The 25,145-nt window shown below is 43.0% G+C and overlaps 1 protein-coding gene across 1 annotated transcript in view; it reads left to right on the forward strand.

Annotated features, from left to right (window-relative positions):
- The first annotated feature begins 398 nt into the window (after nt 1-398).
- LOC121009511 (histo-blood group ABO system transferase-like) overlaps nt 399-25,145 on the forward strand; it is a 52,885-nt gene continuing 28,138 nt past the window's right edge. The window contains exon 1 of the mRNA XM_040442697.1: nt 399-508. Coding sequence (XP_040298631.1) covers nt 493-508 — 16 coding nt within the window. The 5' untranslated portion in view covers nt 399-492. The remainder of the gene's footprint in view (nt 509-25,145) is intronic.

A 25,145-nucleotide genomic window follows, 5' to 3' on the forward strand; every position in this document is an offset into this window, starting at 1 on the left:
TTTTCCCATTGACTTGCATTAACTCCGGATCCGGCGCTGTGTGTTCAGTCAAACCGGATCCGGTTTTTTGCATGTTGAACCCGAAAAATGTGAAAAAAAAGTTAAAGTCCATAAATGGCGGATCCGTTTTTTCCAATGCATTTTTTCATTGTGAGCAAAATCCTGATCAGGATTCAAATATAATCCGTTTTCACGAGTTTTTCCGGATCATGCGGGCAGTTCCGGTGTCGGAATTGAACGCCGGATTAAAACAACGCTAGTGTGAAAGTAGCCTAATAAAGGACAGAACAGGTATTGTGCAGTATTGCGTGCGGCTCCAAAGACCATCTGTTTGAGAGCTGAATAGAGGCTTACATATTACAGAGGAGGTATAGTGTTACTCCCCATATGACACTGGAGACGGAGCCTGCCCCACACCTGATGTGTCCCTGTGCAGCCTCTCAGTCCAGTGCAGTCACCTAAGCAGATCCATGAACATCCCAGCCCGGCAGAATGCAGCAGGAGAAATGTAAGTACATCTATACAGAGCTGTAACTGGGGGATAGGGGTCTACAAATGTAGCAGAGCTGAGTTTGGTGTAATTCATCGTGATATCACTTATAATTTTTTACCTAGGATTGCAGGAAAACCCCTACATGCTACTAATACTGAACTATCACCATGCAGCTCTGCTACATCTGTAAATCAGAGATCTAATGTTCTGAGCCGGGGCATATTGTATAATTATCAGATATATGTAATTACAATGTATAGTAACATATTAAAATTGTTTGTAAGGCTGAAAAAAATATTCTTATTCTGCAAGTTGATCGAGAGGAAGGCAAAAAAAAAAAAAACTGTGACGTAAAACCAAATTTTTCTCATTTTATGGGAAAAAAATATTTCTTCCCGACTCCAATCACTGTGTAAGGGAGGGTCCTTTGCTGATAAACCTGGAAGCCAGAGGATTGGAGCAAAACGTCTCGTCATTTAGTAACGTAAGAAATATATCATGGGAGCATTTGGTATTTATGACGCTAGAGGTGTATATTCCTAGCCACTTATTTTTTTAAAAATGTTTTAAAGACCATAAAATTTATAAATAAAATAAATACACAGATATATATGTATATGTAAAAAATATTCCATATCTATAAACAAAAACATACAAATATAAAAGATTTATAAATACAAGAAATATCAATATAAACATCTAGATCTGCAAATTATAAATCTAAAAGCTATATACAGTACACAATTCTAAATATTTATGTGTGTGCGTGACAATTTTTTTAAATTTAGTACATAGTAACAGTTAAATACCGTAGTTTGCCTTAACCACCTCAGCCCCCATGGCTTAAACACCCTGAAAGACCAGGCCACTTTTTACACTTCTGACCTACACTACTTTTACCGTTTATTGCTCGGTCATGCAACTTACCACCCAAATGAATTTTACCTCCTTTTCTTCTCACTAATAGAGCTTTCATTTGGTGGTATTTCATTGCTGCTGACATTTTTACTTTTTTTGTTATTAATCGAAATTTAACGATTTTTTTGCAAAAAAATGACATTTTTCACTTTCAGTTGTAAAATTTTGCAAAAAAAACGACATCCATATATAAATTTTGCTCTACATTTATTGTTCTACATGTCTTTGATAAAAAAAAATGTTTGGGTAAAAGTTATAGCGTTTACAAACTATGGTACAAAAATGTGAATTTCCGCTTTTTGAAGCAGCTCTGACTTTCTGAGCACCTGTCATGTTTCCTGAGGTTCTACAATGGCCAGACAGTACAAACACCCCACAAATGACCCCATTTCGGAAAGTAGACACCCTAAGGTATTCGCTGATGGGCATAGTGAGTTCATAGAACTTTTTATTTTTTTGTCACAAGTTAGCGGAAAATGATGATTTTTTTTTTTCTTTTCTTACAAAGTCTCATATTCCACTAACTTGTGACAAAAAATAAAAACTTCCATGAACTCACTATGCCCATCAGCGAATACCTTGGGGTGTCTTCTTTCCAAAATGGGGTCACTTGTGGGGTAGTTATACTGCCCTGGCATTCTAGGGGCCCAAATGTGTGGTAAGGAGTTTGAAATCAAATTCTGTAAAAAATGGCCGGTGAAATCCGAAAGGTGCTCTTTGGAATATGGGCCCCTTTGCCCACCTAGGCTGCAAAAAAGTGTCACACATCTGGTATCTCCGTATTCAGGAGAAGTTGGGGAATGTGTTTTGGGGTGTCATTTTACATATACCCATGCTGGGTGAGATAAATATCTTGGTCAAATGCCAACTTTGTATAAAAAAATGGGAAAAGTTGTCTTTTGCCAAGATATTTCTCTCACCCAGCATGGGTATATGTAAAATGACACCCCAAAACACATTCCCCAACTTCTCCTGAGTACGGAGATACCACATGTGTGACACTTTTTTGCAGCCTAGGTGGGCAAAGGGGCCCATATTCCAAAGAGCACCTTTCGGATTTCACCGGTCATTTTTTACACATTTTGATTTCAAACTTCTTACCACACAATTGGGCGCCTAGAATGCCAGGGCAGTATAACTACCCCACAAGTGACCCCATTTTGGAAAGAGGACACCCCAAGGTATTTCGTGATAGGCATATTAAGTTCATGAAAGTTTTTATTTTTTGTCACAAGTTAGTGGAATATGAGACTTTGTAAGGAAAAAAATAAATAAAAAATAAATCATCATATTCCGCTAACTTGTGTCAAAAAATATAAAATTCTAGGAACTCGCCATGCCCCTCACGGAATACCTTGGGGTGTCTTCTTTCCAAAATGGGGTCACTTGTGGGGTAGTTATACTGCCCTGGCATTTTCCAGGGGCCCTAATGTGTGGTAAGTAGGTAAATGACCTGTGAAATCCTAAAGGTGCTCTTTGGAATGTGGGCCCCTTTGCCACCTAGGCTTCAAAAAAGTGTCACACATGTGGTATCTCCGTATTCAGGAGAAGTTGGGCAATGTGTTTTGGGGTGTCTTTTTACATATACTCATGCTGGGTGAGAGAAATATCTCGGCAAAAGACAACTTTTCCCATTTTTTTATACAAAGTTGGCATTTGACAAAGATATTTATCTCACCCAGCATGGGTATATGTAAAATGACACCCCAAAACACATTCCCCAACTTCTCCTGAGTACGGCGATACCAGATGTGTGACACTTTTTTGCAGCCTAGATGCGCAAAGGGGCCCACATTCCTTTTATGAGGGCATTTTTAGACATTTGGATCCCAGACTTCTTCTCACGCTTTAGGGCCCCTAAAATGCCAGGGCAGTATAAATACCCCACATGTGACCCCATTTTGGAAAGAAGACACCCCAAGGTATTCAATGAGGGGCATGGCGAGTTCATAGAAATTTTTTTTTTTTGGCACAAGTTAGCGGAAATTGATTTTATTTTATTTTTTCTCACAAAGTCTCCCTTTCCGCTAACTTGGGACAAAAATTTCAATCTTTCATGGACTCAATATGCCCCTCACGGAATACCTGGGGGTGTCTTCTTTCCGAAATGGGGTCACATGTGGGGTATTTATACTGCCCTGGCATTCTAGGGGCCCTAAAGCGTGAGAAGAAGTCTGGAATATAAATGTCTAAAAAATTTTACGCATTTGGATTCCGTGAGGGGTATGGTGAGTTCATGTGAGATTTTATTTTTTGACACAAGTTAGTGGAATATGAGACTTTGTAAGAAAATAAAAATAATTTCTGCTAACTTGGGCCAAAAAAAATGTCTGAATGGAGCCTTACAGAGGGGTGATCAATGACGGGGGGTGATCAATGACGGGGGGTGATCAATGACAGGGGGGTGATCAATGACAGGGGGGTGATCAGGGAGTCTATATGGGGTGATCACCCCCCCCTGGAAGGCTCCAGGGAGACGCCTGTATGTGTTTTGCGGATCCGATCCATCTATCTGTGGATCCGTAAAAATCATGCGGACATCTGAATGGAGCTTTACAGGGGGGTGATCAATGACAGGGGGGTAATCAATGACAGGGGGGTGATCAGGGAGTCTATATGGGGTGATCACCACAGTCATTGATCACGCCCCTGTAAGGCTCCATTCAGACGTCCGTATGCGTTTTGCGGATCCGATCCATCTATCAGTGGATCCGTAAAAATCATGCGGACATCTGAATGGAGCTTTACAGGGGGGTGATCAATGACAGGGGGGTGATCAGGGAGTCTATATGGGGTGATCAGGGGTGATCAAGGGTGAATAAGGGGTTAATAAGTGACAGGGGGGGGTGTAGTGTAGTGGTGTTTGGTGCAACATATTACTGAGCTACCTGTGTCCTCTGGTGGTCGATCCAAACAAATGGGACCACCAGAGGACCAGGTAGCAGGTATATTAGACGCTGTTATCAAAACAGCGTCTAATATACCTGTTAGAGGTTAAAAAAATCACATCTCCAGCCTGCCAGCGAACGATCGCCGCTGGCAGGCTGGAGATCCACTCTCTTACCTTCCGTTCCTGTGAGCGCGCGCGCCTGTGTGCGCGCGTTCACAGGAAATCTCGGCCATCGCGAGATGACGCATATATGCGTGACTCTGCGCAGGGCTGCCACCTCCGGAACGCGAATCTGCATTAGGCGGTCCGGAGGTGGTTAAATATAAGCTTTAGGCTACTTTCACACTTGCGTTGAGAATCTCAATACCGAAAAAAAAAACGTTTCCGTTTGGTTCTCATGCATTCTGCATGGAAAGAAATCTGTTCAGGATGCGTCAGGGTGTCTTCCCTTCCGTCAGCATTCCGTATTGCGATCGGACGCAAAAGCGCTGCAAACTACGGTCATGAAAACGGAAAAAAAAACGGATCTGGCACTGAAAACGATGCAAGTCAATGGTGACTAGGGTGGCCACTGCCTTCACTCAAGAAAGCCGAACCTCACCGACCACACCCCCAACTGATAAACCACGCCTGCATAAGTGAATCCACGCTTCCGCGGAGCCACGCCCTCATTGCCGGCCGGGAATAAAATGGGGGCAGCAGAGGGAAGAAATTTGCTTCTCTCCCCTCAGGGAGCCATGTCTGCGGCTCTAGGGACAGTCACTTGCTGCAGCTCACTCTCAGACAGCGCAGTGTGAAAGTAGCCTTACTATGACAGCTTACGACATCTACTATATTATACCAAAGGTCTCACACACACGTCTGTATGTATTGTGCAGTCCAGCAAAACACGGATCTGCAAAAAATACAAATGACGTCCGTGTGCATTCGACATTTTGCGGAACCGAACAGCTGGCCCCTAATAGAACAGTCCTATCCTTGTCCATTGTGCAGACTATAATAGGACTTTTTTTGCGGAACAGAAATACGGACATACGGAAACGGAATGCACACAGAGTAATTTTTTTGCGGACCCATTGAAATGCATGGTTCCGTATACGGTCTGCAAAAAAAGAAGAACGAACACGGAAAGAAAATACGTTTGTGTGCATGAGCCCTAACACATTATTAGTTACATTATCAAAAAAGACAACAAAAAGATTAAAAAAATAAATCTGAACCGGAGAGAAGGATGATTCCAGGGCAGCGCTTGTACAGGACGTATAATAACCCCGGGTTGCACAATGTAATTAATGCCTGAAAGAACAAATGATTTGCTGAAGGGCAGCAAGGAATTTACTAGAACATGATGTGCCTGATTTCACTCTAATCGGCAACTTGCGCAATTAAATTAAATTTGCAATGGTAACAATTGGGGCCGATCAGTACCTGAGAACACACAAAAGCTTCTGATAAAATAATATGGTGGAACAGAACAAGTCAGTTGACTTTCTAGGAGGTTGAAGACTAATGCAACCTATTAATTAAAAGAATAGAAATTATGCTTTGAGCTGACGTGTCAGAAGAATGTCCTTCTCTGATGTCTCAAGGGCAACCTTGCTGCTCAAAAATTTCCAGTACTGAAATCTTCAGCCCGTGAAGGGGAATTCAACCATTATTTTAAAACTGAAGGGGCGCTTTATACGGCGTCACTGCCTCTCTGCATGAGAGATTGCCTATGGTTATAGCAATGCAAAATAATAGCGTTTCTAGTAGATTCATAGAAAGTGTCCCTGGTGATCCAGTGATTAATCAAATCCTTGGTGGTCTAGTGGGTTACATAATATAAATATTAATCTAGTAAGAAATTATATCCCTGGTGATCCAGTGATTAATAAAAATTCCTGGTGGTCTAGTGGGTTATATCGTATACTTGGTAGTCTAGTGGGTATTTATGACCCTGGTGACCAAGTGATTAATAAAAACCCCTATGGTCTAGTGGGTTATATCATATACTTATTAATCTAGTGGGAAATTATGTAGATTGTGAGCCCCATTGGGGACAGCTTGATGTTAATGTCTGTAAAGCGCTGTGGAATATAGAAGCGTTATATAAGTGAGTAAAATACATAAAATAAAATAAATCCCTGGTGGTCTAGTGGGTTATATATTATACCTATTAATCAAGTGGGTAATTATAACCCTGGTGGTCTAGTGGGTTATCAAATATTCTTACTAGTCTTATAAATGATGTGTAGTATAATCCCTGACAATCTAGAGGGTTAAATCATATCCTTACTAGTCCTAATAAGTAATTATATCCATAGTGGCCTAGTGGATAATGATCCAAGTATTACCCTAGGTGGTCTAGTGTGTTATATAATATCCTTACTAGTCTAATGGGTAACTATGACCCTTGTGCTCCAGGACTAATATAATCCTTGCTGGTCTAACAGGTTATATTACAGAGATGAGCAAATTTCTTGAAATTAATTTTGTGTCCGATTTGTTGAATTTTTTGCAAAATTTGATTTGTGTCTGTATCGATTCTACATGAATCAAAGTATCCACTGTATAAATGAACTGTACCAACTGTCCTGAGAATATTGATTCAGTAAATGTTCAACTGTTTTACAACTGACTCCTCATCCTTTCTACTACTCTCAACATTTGCACCTTACGGTGCTGGCGTCACGAACACAGGGGCCCAGCCACCAAAGCACCTTAAACACCTACACCATCAAGGGCACCTCAACTTCCATCTGGCTGGTGTTCCCTGCAATAGAGAGTGCCCGGGAGGATCTAGTGCTGTCCTTCCCCCCACTGCACGCCGACCCAGGGAGTAAGTGAACTACTACCACCATCGGCCCACCATAACTCATGTGTTGCCCCTGCGGTCTGGTACGCTGCATATGTCTTTTTGATCACTTTTTATAACAAATTTTTGTGGAGGTGAAGTGTGTAAAAATGGTAATTCTGTCAGTGTTTTTTTTTTATGGGGTTCCTCTTGCGGTAAATATGATATGATAATTTGATTCTGTGGGTTGATATGATTATGGTGATACCAAATTTATATATTTTTTATGTATTACTACTTTTTCAGCAAAAAATCACTTTCTATTAAAAAATTAATTATATTTTGCATCGTCATATACTAAAGTCCATAACTTTTTTATTTTTTTCACCATGTAGCTGTCTGTTTTTTTTTGGGGGGACGGGCTGTAGTTTTTATTGGTATAATTTTGGGTTACATAAGTCTTTTTGATCACTTTTTATACCATTTATTGTGTGGAGGTAAAGTAGGTAAAAATAGCAATTGTGTCAGTGCTTTCTATTTTTATTTTTTATGGAGTTCCTCTTTCGTTAAATATGATAATTTTACTTGTGGGTTGGCTATACCAAATTTATATAGTTTTTTTTATGTTTTACTACTTTTACAGCATAAAATCACTTTTGTTTTTAAAATAAATGATATTTTGCATCACAATATGCTAACATCAATAACACTTTTATTTTTTTAACAATGTAGCTATTTGGGGGCTTGTTTTTGAGGTATGGGCTGTAGTTTTTATTGGTATCATTTTGGGGTACATATGACTTTTTGATCACTTGCTATTTATTTTTATGTGCAGGTGAGGTGACAAAAACAGCAATTCCATCATTGTTTTTTACATAATTTTTTTTACGGTGTTCACTGTGCGGGATTAGTAACATGATACTTTTATAGATCAGGTCATTACGGACATTAGTGATACCAATTATGTGTCGTTTTATAATTTTTTTTTTCCATTTTTTAATGACCTAAATGAATGGATATGAGAAAGGACAATTTTTATTTTTATTTAAATTTTTATTTATTTTTTACTTATTTTTTTTACACTTTTTTTTACAGGGGGCAATGGGGGCATCTGGAGGCATATGAGGGGCATTATCAGAGGCACTGGGGGGCCACAGACTTGATCAGGGGCACTGGGGGAGATCACAGCCTGAAACTAGCATTTTAACACTAAAGCGCTCTGATTGGTTAGTCTGCAAAGACTAACCAATCGGAGCGCTTGTCGACAAGGGACCACTCTGATTGGTCCCTTGCTGGCTTCCCCGGTGTCTCTGCTCTCCGGGAGAGCGGAGACTCCGGAGCTGTGACACTTTATAGTGTCACAGCCCCAGTAAGCAGTTTGGATGTGACTGTATGTCCAAATGCAGTAAATTATTTGCGATTTGGATGTACAGTTACGTCCAAATGCGTGAAGGGGTTAATCTAGTGAGAATGGAGTCGGGAAGGAATTTTTAATCCCCTAAAGTGAGGAAAATTGTCTTCTACCTCACAGGGTTTTTTTGCCTTCCTCTGGATCAACTTGCAGGATAACAGGCCGAACTGGATGGACAAATGTCTTTTTTCGGCCTTATGTACTATGTTACTATGTTATGTACTATGTTAGAAATTATATCCCTGGTGGTCCAGTGATTAAAAAAATCCCTGGTGGTCTAGTGGGTTATATCATATACTTGTTAGTCTAGTGGGTATTTATGACCCTGGTGATCAAGTGATTATTAAAATCCCTTATGGTCTAGTGGGTTATTATTATATACTTATTAATTTAGTGGTAAATTATATAGATTGTGAGCCCCATTGGGGATAGCTTGATGTTAATGTCTGTAAAGCGCTGCGGAATATAGTAGCGTTATATAAGTGAGTAAAATAAATAAAAAAAAATAATATCCCTGGTGGTCTAGTGGGTTATATAATATACTTATTAATCTAGTGGGTAATTATATCCCTGGTGATCCAATGACTAATAAAATCCCTGGTGGTCTAGTAGGTTATATAGTATACTTATTAATCTAGTGAGAAATTATAACCCTGGTGGTCTAGTGGGTTATATCATATTCTTACTAGTCTTATAAATGATGTGTAGTATAATCCCTGACAATCTAGAGGGTTAAATCATATCCTTACTAGTCTAATGGGTAATTATATCCATGGTGGCCTAGTGGATAATGATCCAATTATTAAAATAACCCCAGGTGGTCTAGTGGGTTATATAATATCCTTACTAGTCTAATGGGTAACTATGACCCTTGTGCTTCAGGACTAATATAATCCTTGCTGGTCTAACAGGTTATAAAACAGAGATGAGTACATTTCTTGAAATTAATTTTGTGTCCGATTTGTTGAATTATTTGTAAAATTTGATTTGTGTCTGTATCGATTCTACATGAATCAAGGTATCTCCAGTTGCACTGAAAATTGGTACCTAACACCCTGTAGTCTCCTTGGATTCAGATTTATTTTTTAATGAAAGGAAGTTATCCCATTTTGTAATTTTTTTAAAATTTATTTATGCTCTCTTCCTCCTCCCTAAGTTCTTGAACGCAATGATGGCAATAGCAAATAATGTCACTGACATATATAGCTGTGGGCAAGCATTGTGTAAAAAAAACACACCGCGCCGTCACATATGTCATGCTTTTCAATTGTTCTTTATCAGGAGCATATGGTGTTTACACATACACAGTGTTATGGGGAAAAAACTGTGACTTGTTGAGACCAAGTATCCAAAAAGTATGCCTCAACGGGGGCAAATCCCTGGCCCTGTTTATACACACACATATTAAGGTCAGAAGAGTGGCTTGTTCTGCACAAGCATCCAAAAATTGTGCCCTATAGGGGTCAGAATGCCTGCCCATATTTATACATGCACAAGCGTTAACTGTCCTGAACGAGCCTAGAAAAATTCTCTCTTTTGATTAGGAGCAGCAGTAGTGCAGTGTGGATGTGGAAAGGGTAGGGTAATAGTGGCACGTGGCCACAATAGTAGCGGCAGCAGCAAAAGCAACACATGAATGAAACAGGCAAGGTAGTAAATGTATGTGTGTGGCTGTTTAGAGGTAGCAGTAGTGGCGACTGTGTAGCTGTAATGGAAGTGGCAATAACAGCTTTAGCGGGAGCAGCCACCATATGGTACAGAACATGATGGTAGGTTGGCAGACCGCCGCATCCATAAAGTACAGAACATGCGCAGCAAGTCCCTGAGGAGCTGGAGCAGAGGATGGGAGTGGTAGTGGCTCTGGCTGCAGAAATTCTATCACAGTGGCTTTCCTCACACCATTTCTCCTAAGGGCCAAAGCAGTGAAAGTAAGGTGCATCTTTTCTTCCCTTTTGGCACAACCCGGTGTTCGGGCATCTGCCTGATGGTAGTTTGGGGTGCCCTTGGTGTTAATGTTTATGTAGGGTGTGCAATGGCTGGAGTATGGTGTAGGAGTTAGTAACATCTGGCCTGGTTAACAGAATAAACATCTCTCGTTACTGTAGTGCAAAATGAGGGTTGTAGTACTTCCAACAGTCTCAGAACACGTACAGTGCAAGTCTTCTCTCAGATAGCGGCACAATGTGGGCATTATTACTGTGTGGGGTCACAATGTGGGCATTACTACTGTGTGGGGGCACAGTGTGGGCATTACTACTGTGTGGGGGCACAGTGTGGCCATTACTACTGTGTGGGGTCACAATGTGGCCATTACTACTGTGTGGGGTCACAATGTGGCCATTACTACTGTGTGGGGTCACAATGTGGCCATTACTACTGTGTGGGGGCACAGTATGGGCATTAATACTGTGTGGGGTCACAATGTGGGCATTACTACTGTGTGGGCTCACAATGTGGGCATTATTACTGTGTGGGGTCACAATGTGGGCATTACTACTGTGTGGGCTCACAATGTGGGCATTATTACTGTGTGGGGTCACAATGTGGGCATTACTACTGTGTGGGGGCACTGTGGGCATTACTACTGTATGGGGGCACAGTGCAGTGCTCCAGACAAAAAAAAATGACCAGGAGCCATTGGCTCCTAAACTAAAAAATTTAGGAGCCAAATTACATTTTTTAGTCGCCAAATTTAAAATGCATATCATTTTTAAAAAAAGGACTTTGAGAAGATGAGACGCAGGTGCACTACATATAGGAGAAAACAGCACCACATGCCTCTCACATCCAGGGACATTTTCTGGGGAACAAGGTGACTAAAAATGGCGAATTGCGTGGTTTAGAGTTTTTTTTTTTCTGTTACGGCCTTCACCGAGCGGGAATATTTTTTAATATTTTAATAGCTCACACTTTTTGGGACGTGGCGATATGTAATATGTTCTTTGTTTGTAAATTTTATATGTAAAACTGGGAAGGGGGCCATTTAAACTTTTAGTATTTTTTTAGTTTTTTTTTTTACTTTTTATTTGACAACCATTTCTCCCATTAGGGACTAGAACCTGGATCTTTTCATCCCTTGTCCTATTCACCCTGATAGATCTCTATCAGGGTGAATAGGACCTCACACTCTCCCTGCTGCCCTGTGCATAGTACACACAGCAGCAGGGAGCTGAACATGGCAGCCAGGGCTTCAGTAGCTTCCTGGCTGCCATGGTAACTATCTGAGCCCCAGCAGTGTAATCTGCCACTGCCACCAATGAAGGGGATGGGGACACTGTGGCCACCATATAACAATGGGAGGGAGACGGGGACGACTTGTGGCCAGTGATAATGGGGGGGGGGGGGGGGAGAGGCTTTGGGAGAGCGCACTAGAGGACCTTTCATGGGTCCAAAGAATCTGAACTTATCAGCAGGCTGCATAGAGCGGCGCCCAGGGATCTAAGTGCACTTACTATTATTCCTGGGCGCCGCTCCGTTCGTCCGCTGTGGCCCCCGGTATTTTCAGCATTCAGAGGAAGGAGGAGGAGACGCCAGTGTGTCTCCGTCTCCATGACAGCAGCGCTGTCCAATCACAGCGCAGAGCTCAGAGCCAGGGAGAAAAAACCTCCCTGGCTCTGAGTTCTGCGCTGTGATTGGACAGCGCTGCTGTCAGGGAGAAGGACAGACACTGGCGTCTCCTCCTCCTTCCTCTGAATGCTGAAAAGACCGGGGGCCACAGCGGACGAACGGAGCGGCGCCCAGGAATAATAGTAAGTGCACTTAGATCCCTGGGCGCCGCTCTATGCAGCCTGCTGATAAGTTCAGATTCTTTGGACCCACGAAAGGTCCTCTTTGACTCCATACAATTGTCTGCAGCGGTATCGCAGACCGGGCACCCGGCCTCAATAACAGGGCATGCGATCTGGGGCACCTGAGGGGTTAATGGCCGCGGATCGCATGCCCTGTTATTGAGGCCGGGTGCCGGGTCCTTGATACCGCTGCAGAGTCGCAGACACTTATGTTTTACATTCATTTCATTGGCGGCGCAGTGGCGACAGCTCCTCCCCTCCTCCTCCCTGCTATCTCCCCATTGGTGGTAGTGGCGGCAGCGTCACAGTGGAGAGGGAGGGACTCCTTCCTTCTCCACTGTGCAGTGTGCTACTGAACTTAGGCTGCGCAGGATCGCGGCGGTACAGTCGCAAATGGCGACAAGACTAAAAAGTCTTGTCGCCATCTGCAAATTTTAAGGCGCATTGGCGACCGTTTTGGTCGCCATCTGGAGCCCTGCAGTGTCGGCATTACTACTGTGTAGGGGCACAATGTTGGCATTACTACTGTGTTGGAGCACAATATGGGTATAACTACTGTGTGGGGGCACAAAGGGGGCATACATACTGTGTGATGGCACTAAAGGGGCATACATACTTCTGTAAGGCGGCACTAAGGGGTGATAATTACTGTGTGGGGGGCACAATATGGGTATAACTACTGTGTGGGGGCACAAAGGGGGCATACATACTGTGTGATGGCACTAAAGGGGCATACATACTTCTGCAAGGCGGCACTAAGGGGTGATAATTACTGTGTGGGGGGCACAAAAGAAGGAGAAATTACCATGTGGGGGCACTAAGGGGACTGGGGTTGAGCATGTAAAATAGGCATCGGGAGGAGACAACACAGAATTAAAGAATTTGCTGTGGCGTGCTACTATTGTTCCTCTTTGTTGGGAGGTATCCCTTACTGACTCTGTTTTCTTGACTAGTGTTGAGCGCAAATATTCAAAAAGCAAATTTTTTATGCGAACATCGGCACTTCGAGAATTCTCGAATATTTAGAATATAGTGCTATATATTCGGAACGATGAATATTCATTTTATTTTATTTTTTAACAGTACAGTTGATCATCCCTCCCTTCTTCTAGCTTGTGAGCCAATCAGAAGGCTTTGTCACAGTTTAGCAACATCCCAAGCAACCAATAGAAAAGTGGCCCCAACTCTTACTGTATAAGAACCTCCCCAGCAGCCATTTTCTAAAGTTTATTGCAGTTATGAAAGAGAGAGCAGTGTGATTGCTGCGCTCTGGGCTTTGTTGTATTACATTAGACAGTTAGTTCGCTCATATATATAATACAGATAGTTAGTGGGAGATAGTCAGTGCAGGTTAGATTGATCTATAATGGAGCTGATAGGTTCTGCTGTCCATACATACATGCTACAGATATAGTGCTGTGATGTCACAAGTTGCACGTATTGCGAAAAAATATGCGCACCATTAATTGCCGAAAATTTGCAAGCGCAAATATGTGGGAGCACTCTATCTTGCATATAAAGCTATTCTAATGTTCTGCCGTGTCACCCATTTTCTCCAGTCTCAGGAAACTTATTCCAGCTTGAAAAATGTAGCATAAGTGACCCACGCCTGTATTTTGCGCGCATTACGCGAATATTACATTGCCGATTTTCTCAATCAAGAATATAATCTCGGAATCTCGAATTCGCGAATATATGATGAATATTCTACAAAATATTCGCAAAATATCGCAAATTTGAATATTGCCCCTGCCGCTCATCACTATTCTTGACCATTACAGATTCTAGAATTTCCTTTCTCTCTCTCGCTCCCTCTTCAGGAGTATTTCAATGTAAAGATAATTCTCTCTCGGTAGATCACGCAGAGATGGTTATTCTCTGTAGCTTGAGACTTAGTACTGAGGAGTGGAGCACATGGACTTTGCCTTCTCCCTCCTTCACTGCTAACACCAGACTCCCCTACTAGACTGAGCTAGGGTGGAGCTAACCATCCACACATCAGCTTCCCTTGAGGCCATATCATAGTTGGTTAACTCTGCCACTCCCATAGATTACCATACTTAGGATACAAAGCATAAAGTTACATAGTTGATACAGTTGACAAAAGGGTTTTGATAAATTCTTTAGATGAATTTATAAAAGTAAACAACATTAATGCTTATGAAAACATGCCTCACTTCTTTCTGGGATTCACATCCCCACCTTTACCTTGGTTGAACTTGATGGACTTATGTCTTATAAGTTCAACCAAGGTAAAGGTGGGGATGCGAATCCCAGAAGAAAGTGAGACATGTTTTCATAAGCATTATTGTTGTTTACTTTTAAGAATTCATCAAAATCCTTTTTAAAACTGTCTACTGTTCCTGCTGTGACTCTCTATCTAGGCTTCTACTCACCTCACTACATCTACAGCTGCCCCTCTGTCCAGGCTAACACTCACCTAACTACATCTACAGCTGCCCCTCTGTCCAGGCTAACACTCACCTAACTACATCCACAGCCGCCCCTCTGTCTATATTAATTAAGATCGTCTATGCGACGTGTGACATGAACTGTAGAGGTCGCAGATGTGGCAAGTGACACATGACAAGAGTAACATGCCAATATATTACAGTGCTGCCCATAATTATTCATACCCCAGGCAAATTTTGACTTAGTTACTTTTATTCAACCAGCAAGTAATTTTTTGATGGGAAATGACATCGGTGTCTCCCAAAAGATAAAAAGACGATGTACAAGAGGCATTATTGTGGGGGAAAAACATTTCTCAGCTTTTATTTACATTTGTGCAAAAAGTGTCCAGTCCAAAATTATTCATCCCCTTCTCAATAATCAATAGAAAAGCCTTTATTGGCCATTACAGCAATCAGACGCTTCCTATAATTGCAGACCAGCTTTTTGCAGGTCTCCACAGGTATTTTTGCCCATTCATCTTTAGCAATGAGCTCCAAATCTTTCCGGTTGGAGGGTCTTCTTGCCATCACGCTGATCTTTGGCTACCTCCACAGATTCTCAATTGGATCCAAGTCTGGACTCTGGCTGGGCCACTCCAAAACGTTAATGTTGTTGTCTGCTAACCATTTCTTCACCACTTTTGCTGTGTGTTTTGGGTCATTGTCATGCTGAAATGTCCACCAGTGCCCAAGGCCAAGTTTCTCTGCAGACGGCCTGATGTTATCATTGAGAATCCTCATGTATTGCTCTTTTTTCATGGTGTAGTTTACTGTGATTAGGTTCCCTGGTCCATTGGCTGAACCCTTCCCCCCCCCCCCAAAGCATTAGGTTCCCACCACCATGTTTGACAGTGGGGATGGTGTTCTTTGGGTTGAAGGCTTCTCCTTTTTTACGCCAAATGAAGGAAACATCTTTGTGACCAAACAATTCAATTTTTGTTTCATCTGACCATAACACAGAAGACCAGGAGTCTTCTTCTTTGTCCAGATGAGCTTTTGCAAAGGCCAAGCGAGCTTTTGTGTGCCTTATCTGGAGAAGTGGCGTCCTCCTTGGTCTGCAGTGTGCAGTGTCTATTGGATTGTCTGCCTTGAGACATTGCGACCAGCAGAGCCCAGATTCATCAGGACGGCCTTGGTGGTGATCCTTGGATTCTTTTTCACCTCTCTAACTATCCTCCTGGCAGCACAGGTGTCACTTTTGGCTTCCGACCACATCCTCTGAAATTTTCCACAGTGCGGAACATCTTGTATTTTTTGCTCAAATGTAAATAAAAGCTGAGAATTTTTTCCCACAATAATGCCTCTTGTACATCGTCTTATTATCTTTTGGGAGACACCTATGTCATTTCCCATCAAAAAATTACTTGCTGGTTGAATAAAAGTGGGTTATGTTGTATTGATGTGGGTTATGTTGTATTGATGTATTGTTAGTTCTCAGTGTACTTTTAAGTTGGGATGGGAGGGACAGAAAAGTAGAGAGAAGGGAAGATGAGAACAATAGGTTCCAGTCACCAGGCAATTGTCTTAGGGAAAGGTTATATCTGATCATACATCACCATGGTAATAATAGTATCTTGGAATGTTAAGGGGCTCCGCTTTCCACAGAAACTATTGATGGTATTACGCCACCTTAACGGATTACACGCTGGTATCGCTTTTCTTCAGGCGTACACCTGGAGGAGAACGACTAGCCGAAACGTTGCAATTTTGTACCGCACCTTGGAAATCTGAATAAAGAAGTTGATGGAGATGCTGCTGTAGCCTACATCTTTTTACTACGTTCATCTTGACCACCTTGGATCTGGGGTCTTTCGGCTCAGCTGCTGCATTCCACAACCCTAGCTCTGGTAAACCTGATTTGGCTGCTGCTCTTAACCCTTGTTTTTTGCTGTTTCTTTGCCCGCATGAGGAGACTATGGGTGGGGGAGGTATATGGGTCAAAGTCAGAAGCTCGGAAGGCAGGGGTTCTTGTGTTAAGAAAAAACCTGAACTATACTGTGACATCACATTCAAATGACAATGAAGGGATGGTGGTACAAGTCAGCTTAAAATCCACATCAAGGACATTAAGTACACTGCCTGACCCCAAAAAAAGTTGCCACCTGGATTTAACTAAACAAATAGTTCTGAGCCTCCTATTGGATAAATACTGCATGGGCGATTATCTTTCATCTGACAACAAGTTATTTAACCCCGACTGGTGCAATGAGCTGCTTCTCATTTCTTACACAACCATGTCGAAAGCCACATCTCGTGGTCATGGAAAAGATGTTAGTCTGTTTAAGAAGGGTCAGATCATTGGCATGCGTCAAGCAGAGAAAACATCTAAGGAGATTGCAGAAACTACTAAAATTGGGTTAAGAACTGCCCAACGCAATATTAAAAACTGGAAGGATAGTGGGGACCCATCATATTCTAGGAAGAAGTGTTGCGGGGAAAAAATCCTGAATGATCGTGATCGGCGATCACTTAAACGTTTGGTGAAATCAAATTTAAAAAAAACAACAGTAGAACTCAGGGCTATGTTTAATAGTGAAAGTAAGAGCATTTCCACACGCACAATGCGAAGGGAACTCAAGGGATTGGGACTGAACAGCTGTGTAGCCGTAAGAAAACCACTAATCAGTGAGGAAACCAGAAAAAAACCCTTCAATTTGCTAGGGAGCCTAAAGATTGGACTCTGGAGCAATGGAAGAAGGTCATGTGGCCTGATGTGTCCAGATTTACCCTGTTCCAGAGTGATGGGCGCATCAGGGTAAGAAGAGAGGCAGATGAAGGGATGGGGCATCCCATCATGCCTAGTGCCTCCTGTACAAGCCTGTGGGGGCAGTGCTAAGATCTGGGGTTGCTGCAGTTGGTCAGGTCTAGATTCAGCAACAACATGTGCTCCAAGAATGAGGTCAGCCGACTACCTGAACATACTGAATGACCAGGTTATTCCATCAATGGATTTTTTCTTTCCTGATGGCACGGGCATATTCCAAGATGACAATGCCAGGATTCATCGGGCTCAAATTGTGAAAGTGTGGTTCAGGGAGCATAAGACATCATTTTCACACATGGATTGGCCACCACAGAGTCCAGACCTTAACCCCACTGAGAATCTTTGGGATGTGCTGGAGATGACTTTGCGCAGTTGTCAGACTCTACCATCATCAATGCAAGATCTTGGTGAAAAATGTATGCAACACTGGATGGAAATAAATCTTGTGACATTGCAGAAAATTATCGAAACAATGCCACAGTGATTGTGTGCCGTAATCAAAGCCAAAGGCTTTTTTCTTGGTGGTACCTTTTCTTTGGACAGGCAGTGTATATATAACATACACTCACCTAAAGAATTAGGAACACCATACTAATACGGTGTTGGACCCCCTTTTGCCTTCAGAACTGCCTTAATTCTACGTGGCATTGATTCCACAAGGTGCTGATAGCATTCTTTAGAAATGTTGGCCCATATTGATAGGATAGCAACTTGCAGTTGATGGAGATTTGAGGGATGCACATCCAGGGCACGAAGCTCCCGTTCCACCACATCCCAAAGATGCTCTATTGGGTTGAGATCTGGTGACTGTGGGGCCATTTTAGTACAGTGAACTCATTGTCATGTTCAAGAAACCAATTTGAAATGATTGGAGCTTTGTGACATGGTGCATTATCCTGCTGGAAGTAGCCATCAGAGGATGGATACATGTTCTCATTCTGTTTACGCCAAATTCGGACTCTACCATTTGAATGTCTCAACAGAAATCGAGACTCATCAGACCAGGCAACATTTTTCCAGTCTTCAACAGTCCAATTTTGGTGAGCTCGTGCAAATTGTAGCCTCTTTTTCCTATTTGTAGTGGAGATGAGTGGTACCCGGTGGGGTCTTCTGCTGTTGTAGCCCATCTGCCTCAAGGTTGTGCGTGTTGTGGCTTCACAAATGCTTTGCTGCATACCTCGGTTGTAACGAGTGGTTATTTCAGTCAACGTGGCTCTTCTATCAGCTTGAATCAGTCGGCCCATTCTCCTCTGACCTCTAGCATCCACAAGGCATGTTCGCCCACAGGACGGCCGCATACTGGATGTTTTTCCCTTTTCACACCGTTCTTTGTAAACCCTAGAAATGGTTGTGCGTGAAAATCCCAGTAACTGAGCAGATTGTGAAATACTCAGACCGGCCCGTCTGGCACCAACAACCATGCCACGCTCAAAATTGCTTAAATCACCTTTCTTTCCCATTCTGACATTCAGTTTGGAGTTCAGGAGATTGTCTTGACCAGGACCACCCCCCTAAATGCATTGAAGCAACTGCCATGTGATTGGTTGACTAGATAATTCCATTAATGAGAAATAGAACAGGTGTTCCTAATAATTCTTTATGTGAGTGTATATGGCCCCAATGAAGCTAGTGAACATTTCTTCCAAACAATAGCCAGAAAGCTCTTGTCTGACCGGATAGAAAACAAGGTGGTTGCGGGAGATATGAATGTGGTAGCCGATTGAGATGAGGATAGGAGATCAGACAGAAGGAATAGCTTACCAATAAAACGCAAAACTACAGTCCTGAAAAACTTGATGTCCTCGTCAGATCTTGTAGACACTTGGAGAACATAAAACCCGGAAAAGCGTGACTACACTCACTATTCATGAGCACACTCATCATGGTCCCGCATAGATTACATAATGGTGTCGCAGAACATTTTTGGGAGATATAGGTCATCCACTATAGAAGACATGGTGATATCAGATCATGCCCCTATGTCACTATCATTACAAGATTCAATACCGAGAGGCCTAGATTAAATATGGCATTTTCCTTCTGATTTGTATGAGAAAGAGGAATTCCACAAGCTTCTAACGGGGTGGTGGGACGAATATATAGAAATAAATGAGATTCCTGGCAATGCTCAGTTAAGGTGGGACGCAGATAAAGCAGTGTTAAGAGGCAGACTAATATCATATGTATCAGGGTTAAAGAAAAAAATAGAAGGGCAGCTAGAAGTACATAGTAAGGCACTGAGAACAGCATACATGACATTCACAACATGGCCTTCAACAGAGACAGAACAGGCCTGGAAGAGGGAGAAACAAGACTACTAAACCTGGCTCCAAAGAAAGAAGCAAGTGTTTCAATCACATACAATTGCCCAGCATTACCAAATTTGGGAATAAATCGGATAACCTACTGGCCAAATTAGCGAAGGGTTACAGACTTTCTGCCCCCATCTTGGCTTTGAGAGATAGAAAGTGCACTTTAAAAAACGACCCCAAAGACATAAACACAATCCTGAGAGACTTCTATAGTGACCTATACAAAGTAGGAGATGAAAATGTTGAAATAGGGGAAAGATGCTTTGAAAATATTCACATGTACCAAATCTCGCCTGAAGAGCTAAATACATTGAATGCCCCGCTCTCAAGACAGGAAATACAGAAAGTTATATATCTAATTTATCCTTGAGAAAGGCCCCGGGACCGGATGGATATTCAGTAAAATTCTATAAAATTCTAGGGGAGAGGGTATCACCGCTTCTAGCAACGCTATATAATAGCTATATGGATGGGATCGCCATCCCCCCGGAAGCAAATACAGCACACATAAAATTACTACCAGAGCCAGGCAGAAAGCCCCAATTAACTTCCTCATACAGGCCAATCTCCCTAATTAATACTGATATCAAGATACTTTCAAAGATCATGGCAGATATGCTGGTGGACGTAGTCCCCAGACTGGTCTCAGCCACACAGGTGGGATTCGTAAAAGGAAGGTCGGCCGTTACTAATATAAGACGGGTATTGGCAGTTTTAGATTAAGTGAAACTGAGACCGGCAGCACATCCATCCTCAGCCCTACTGACAACTGACGCAGAAAAAGCGTTTGATAATGTGGGCTGGGGATGGATGGGAAGAGTACTAGATAAAATTGGACTGAAAGGCCACTTCAGAAACTATCTAACCACATTATATGCAAACCCTCGAGCCAGAATTAATACGCTGGGCTTTTTATCTCCTAACTTTACAATATTTAAGGGGACAAGACAAGGTTGCCCCTTGTCGCCATTACTATTCAATCTATCCCTAGAGCCTCTCTCATGTTTTCTGCAGGCAACGCAAGATTTGGAGGGGATAAAGGTAGGATCGAAAGAAATAAAACATGCCCTTTTCGCAGATGATCTTTTAGTCTTCCTCGAAAACCCACAGAGGGATCTGTTTACCCTCTTGCAACACCTTGTAGAATTTGGCCAGGCATCAGGATTTAAAATTAACGCTACTAAAAGTAAACTATTATTCCTAACACAGGGGCAACACATCTTAGGTACGGACTTACGAAACTCCTCAGTTAAAATAGCCAAATCAAACATAAGATACCTAGGCATCAACATAGGAAAGACCCAAGAATCTATATATAACCACAATTACCCTCCGCTGATTCAAAAAATACAACAGGATGTAGAGAAATGGCTACACCTCCCATTGTCATTTATGGGATGGAGCGACCAGTTTCGCCAGATTACTATACCCCATGCAGACGATTCCATTGCTGCTCAAACACTCCGACATCAAAACATTAGAAACGACATTTAGATACTTCCTATGGAAAGGACGACGTCCAAGGATATCATTACAGAAATTACAACTAGGAAGGGAAGAAGGAGGGATAAATTTCCCCGACATACGGAGATACAATCTAGCAAGCAACCTTCGTAATTGTATAGACTGGTTATCTCATTCGAGCCATTATTCTAACTATGATATAGAATCTCAATTAGCCCACCCGTGGTCACTAACGGCCTTATTACACACAAAATATGCTAATTTACCCCCATTGATGAAGAAAAGCTTACTAATAAAAGACACAGTGGCAACTTGGAAGGTAGTCCGAAAAAAATACGGTCTGCCCTTTTTCTTATCCAAACACATGCCTATATGGGAACATCCGGAATTTTTAGAAGGGAATCGAAACAAACAATTCACTGAATGGAGAAATAAGGGGATAAAAACAGTAGGTGATATGTGGCATGAATCAGAAAGTAAAAATTAGTCTTACCGGTAATGATGTTTCCAGGAGTCCGACATGACAGCACTACATGGAGGTTGTCTCCCCCGCCCACTATTGGGACAGGAAACAGAGAGGTTAAAAGCTCCCCCCCCACCCACCATCACCAGTGTTTTATAGATTATCACACAATAATGGGTAACATAGTACAAAAAAAGTAAAAGGAAGATTACTCTAATCATTAGGGAGGGAACTACCAGTGCTGTCATGTCGGACTCCTGGAAACATCATTACCGGTAAGACTAATTCTTACTTTCCAGGACGTCCTCCATGACAGCACTACATGGAGTAGGAATACCAAATTAATCCAATAACTAGGGAGGGACCGCAGCCTGAAGAACTTTACGTCCAAAAGACTGGTCAATATTCCCTGACACATTTAATCTGTAATTGTAAGATCCTCACCTGCTTTGCACTCCAGGGGAACCAAGAGGGGTCCTCGTGGAGTTGAGGGACAGGTTATGCGTGTCTCTGATGCACCAGCGCTGACCCCTTTGCGAACCAGTGCGGGGATGCGTTCGCGTGGACATCGGAGGGGAGGACCGTCGGAGTCCCGGGGACAGAGTGGCCAGGCGAGTGACAAGACGCCGCGGCCAGGGTTGTCTCCGGTGTCTCCTGCGACTTCCGTTTCCGCATCTGGGTCCACGCGCTCGCATACTCGCGCTGAGTCAATCATGCGTCCGTGCGTACGCACGAGGGCAGGTTCGCAAAGGGATACACGGTCGCGAGTACGCGCTTCTTATGCGCTTCGTCGACCAGTGGCGCATAATATACTGACTCACAAGAGCAAAGTGGATTAGGGAGCCAGCCATGGGTTAATCAACTTGTGATTGCCTTAGGCCATGTACTCAGGTGCAGGGCAATTTGTTCACCTATGGTAGTGGACACTTGGCACCCTGGGATTGGTCAGCAGGCATTTAAAAGGAGGTCTCTCAGGGTGATCAGTGCCCACTGTTATTTTCCCTCAACCAGGTATAGGTCACAACTGCTAGTGACTGAAGACTGCCAGGAACTTTGTCCTTTGCAGCGGACCCAAGATCTGGAGTGACTCGACTGCCAAGTGCACAGCATCATTCAGCACTGGTTGGGACTATTCCTGGAATCTCCTTGCCTGGTTTTTGTTATTATTCCTTGTTACCAGCAAGTGTCCTGGACGTTTATGTTTCTGGTGAATAAACACCTTTTTGCTTTCATCACTGGTCTGTTTGTTGGTGCCTTGCATTACAGTAATGCTTACAAAAGGTTTGGGAGCTTGCCCAGGTGGCTGCTCTACATATCTGGTCGATAGAAGCATTCGCATGTTCGGCCCATGAAGCCGAGACTGCTCTCGTTGAATGAGCCCTAATCTCCTGGGGACAGGGAAGCTCCTGGCTCTGATAAGCCTCTTTAATGACTATCTTAATCCATCTAGCTAAGGTTGCTTTAGAAGCTTTCTTGCCTTTATTGTGGCCTGAAAATTGAACAAACAGATTTGAGTCCACTCTAAAGGTACTGGTAACGTCTAGGTAGAAAAGGAGAGAACGTCTGACGTCTAGAAGATGGAACTCCTTCTCCCTTTCGGTCTTTGGGTCTGTGAAGAAAGTTGGTAGTACTATCTCCTGGTTACGATGAAAGGAAGAAGCTACCTTCGGTATAAAGGACGGGTCTAGCCTTAATATGACTCTGTCTTCACAGATTGTAAGGTACGGTTCACGGATGGTGAGGGCCTGGATCTCCCCTAGCCTACGGACTGATGTGATAGCCACTAAGAACATCATTTTTAAGGTCAGGTTTCTTAGGCTACTCTCGTGTAGGGGTTCAAAAGGTGATTTTGTTAAGGCATTAAGAACTAGCGACAGATCCCAGGGAGGGACCTGGGACCTTAGTGTTGGCCTAATCCGTGTGGTTGCCTTTAAGAACCTGCTTACCCATCGATTTTCTGACAGGGAGTAGTTTAGAAACCAACTTAAGGCTGCAGTTTGGACCTTAAGGGTACTGGGCCTGAGCCCCATGTTAAACCCTTCCTGGAAGAAATCAAGAATATCTCCCACACTCGGGAGTAGGGGATTCTTCCCTCTCAGCGCCATCCAGGAGCAGAATTTTTTCCAGATTTTATTATAAATCGCCGAGGTCACCTGTTTATGGCCTCTCTGAATAGTGGCTATTACTTCTTCTGAGAACCCCTGTAATCTTAACAAGTCCCTTTCAGAAGCCACGCTGTTTATTTCCGGATTCCATATTGGACCCTGATGCAACAGGTCTGGCCTGAGAGGGAGGGGAATCGGTTCTTCTTGACTCAGAGAGGACAGGACCGGGAACCAGGCTTGTTTTGGCCAAAAGGGAGCTATGAAGATCACTTTGGCCGATTCCCTGCTGATCTTCTTTAGGGCTACTGAAATCAGAGGGAAAGGCGGAAACGCATACGCCAGCTTCATGTTCCAGGATTGAGATAGAGCGTCTACGGCCGCGGGGTGATCGGCAGGATTCCGGGAGAAGAAGGAGGTTGTTTGAGTATTCTCCCTTGAAGCAAAGAGGTCGATGTCCGGATATCCCCATGAGGCTGTCAACTCTAGAAACACCTGTCTGTTTAAAGTCCACTCGTTTGGATCTATAAAGTGTCTGCTGAGGAAATCTGCCGACTGGTTTTTTGAACCTTGTAGGTGTACTGCTGAGATTGACAGCACATTCTCCTCTGCCCAGGAAAAAATCCTGTTTGTTAGATTCTGGAGGAGAGGGTATCTTGTTCCTCCCTGATGTTTGAGGAAAGAGACTGCTGTCATGTTGTCCAACAGGATTCGTATGTTCTGTCCACTCAGAAGATCCTGACTCTGTCTGAGAGCTTCCCAAACGGCCTGAAGTTCTCTGAAGTTTGAAGACCTGTTTTTTATGGTCTTGCTCCAGGTTCCTTGGAAGTAGTAGATTCCAACCTTTGCCCCCCAACCTTGTTGGCTGGCATCTGTAGTTACTACGACGTACGGATTTAGATTCCAGGAGACGCCTTTTGATAGGTTGCTTGATGTCTGCCACCAATCCAGGGATCTTCGAGCATTCTCCTTTATAAGGATCTTCCGGTCTATGGATCGGTGGTCTCCGTCCCAGACTGATAGAATCATCTTCTGCAGGACTCTCGTGTGATGTTGACTCCACGGTACTGTAAATATGCAAGATGTCATCAGGCCCAGAATGCTCATGGCATTTCTGATGGTGCACACTGATTTCCCCTGAAATGCTCTCAATTTCTTGACAAGGCTTTGTTGTTTTTGAGGTGGAAGGAAAGACCTCTGTAGGTTCGAATCTAGTAGTGTTCCCAGGAAGATCTTCTTGGTCTCTGGTACTAGGTCCGATTTTTCCCAATTTATGATCCAGCCGAGATCCTGTAAGAGGGATATTGTTGT

Source organism: Bufo bufo, chromosome 8 (genome assembly GCF_905171765.1).
Source record: "Bufo bufo chromosome 8, aBufBuf1.1, whole genome shotgun sequence".
Lineage (NCBI taxonomy): Eukaryota > Metazoa > Chordata > Amphibia > Anura > Bufonidae > Bufo > Bufo bufo.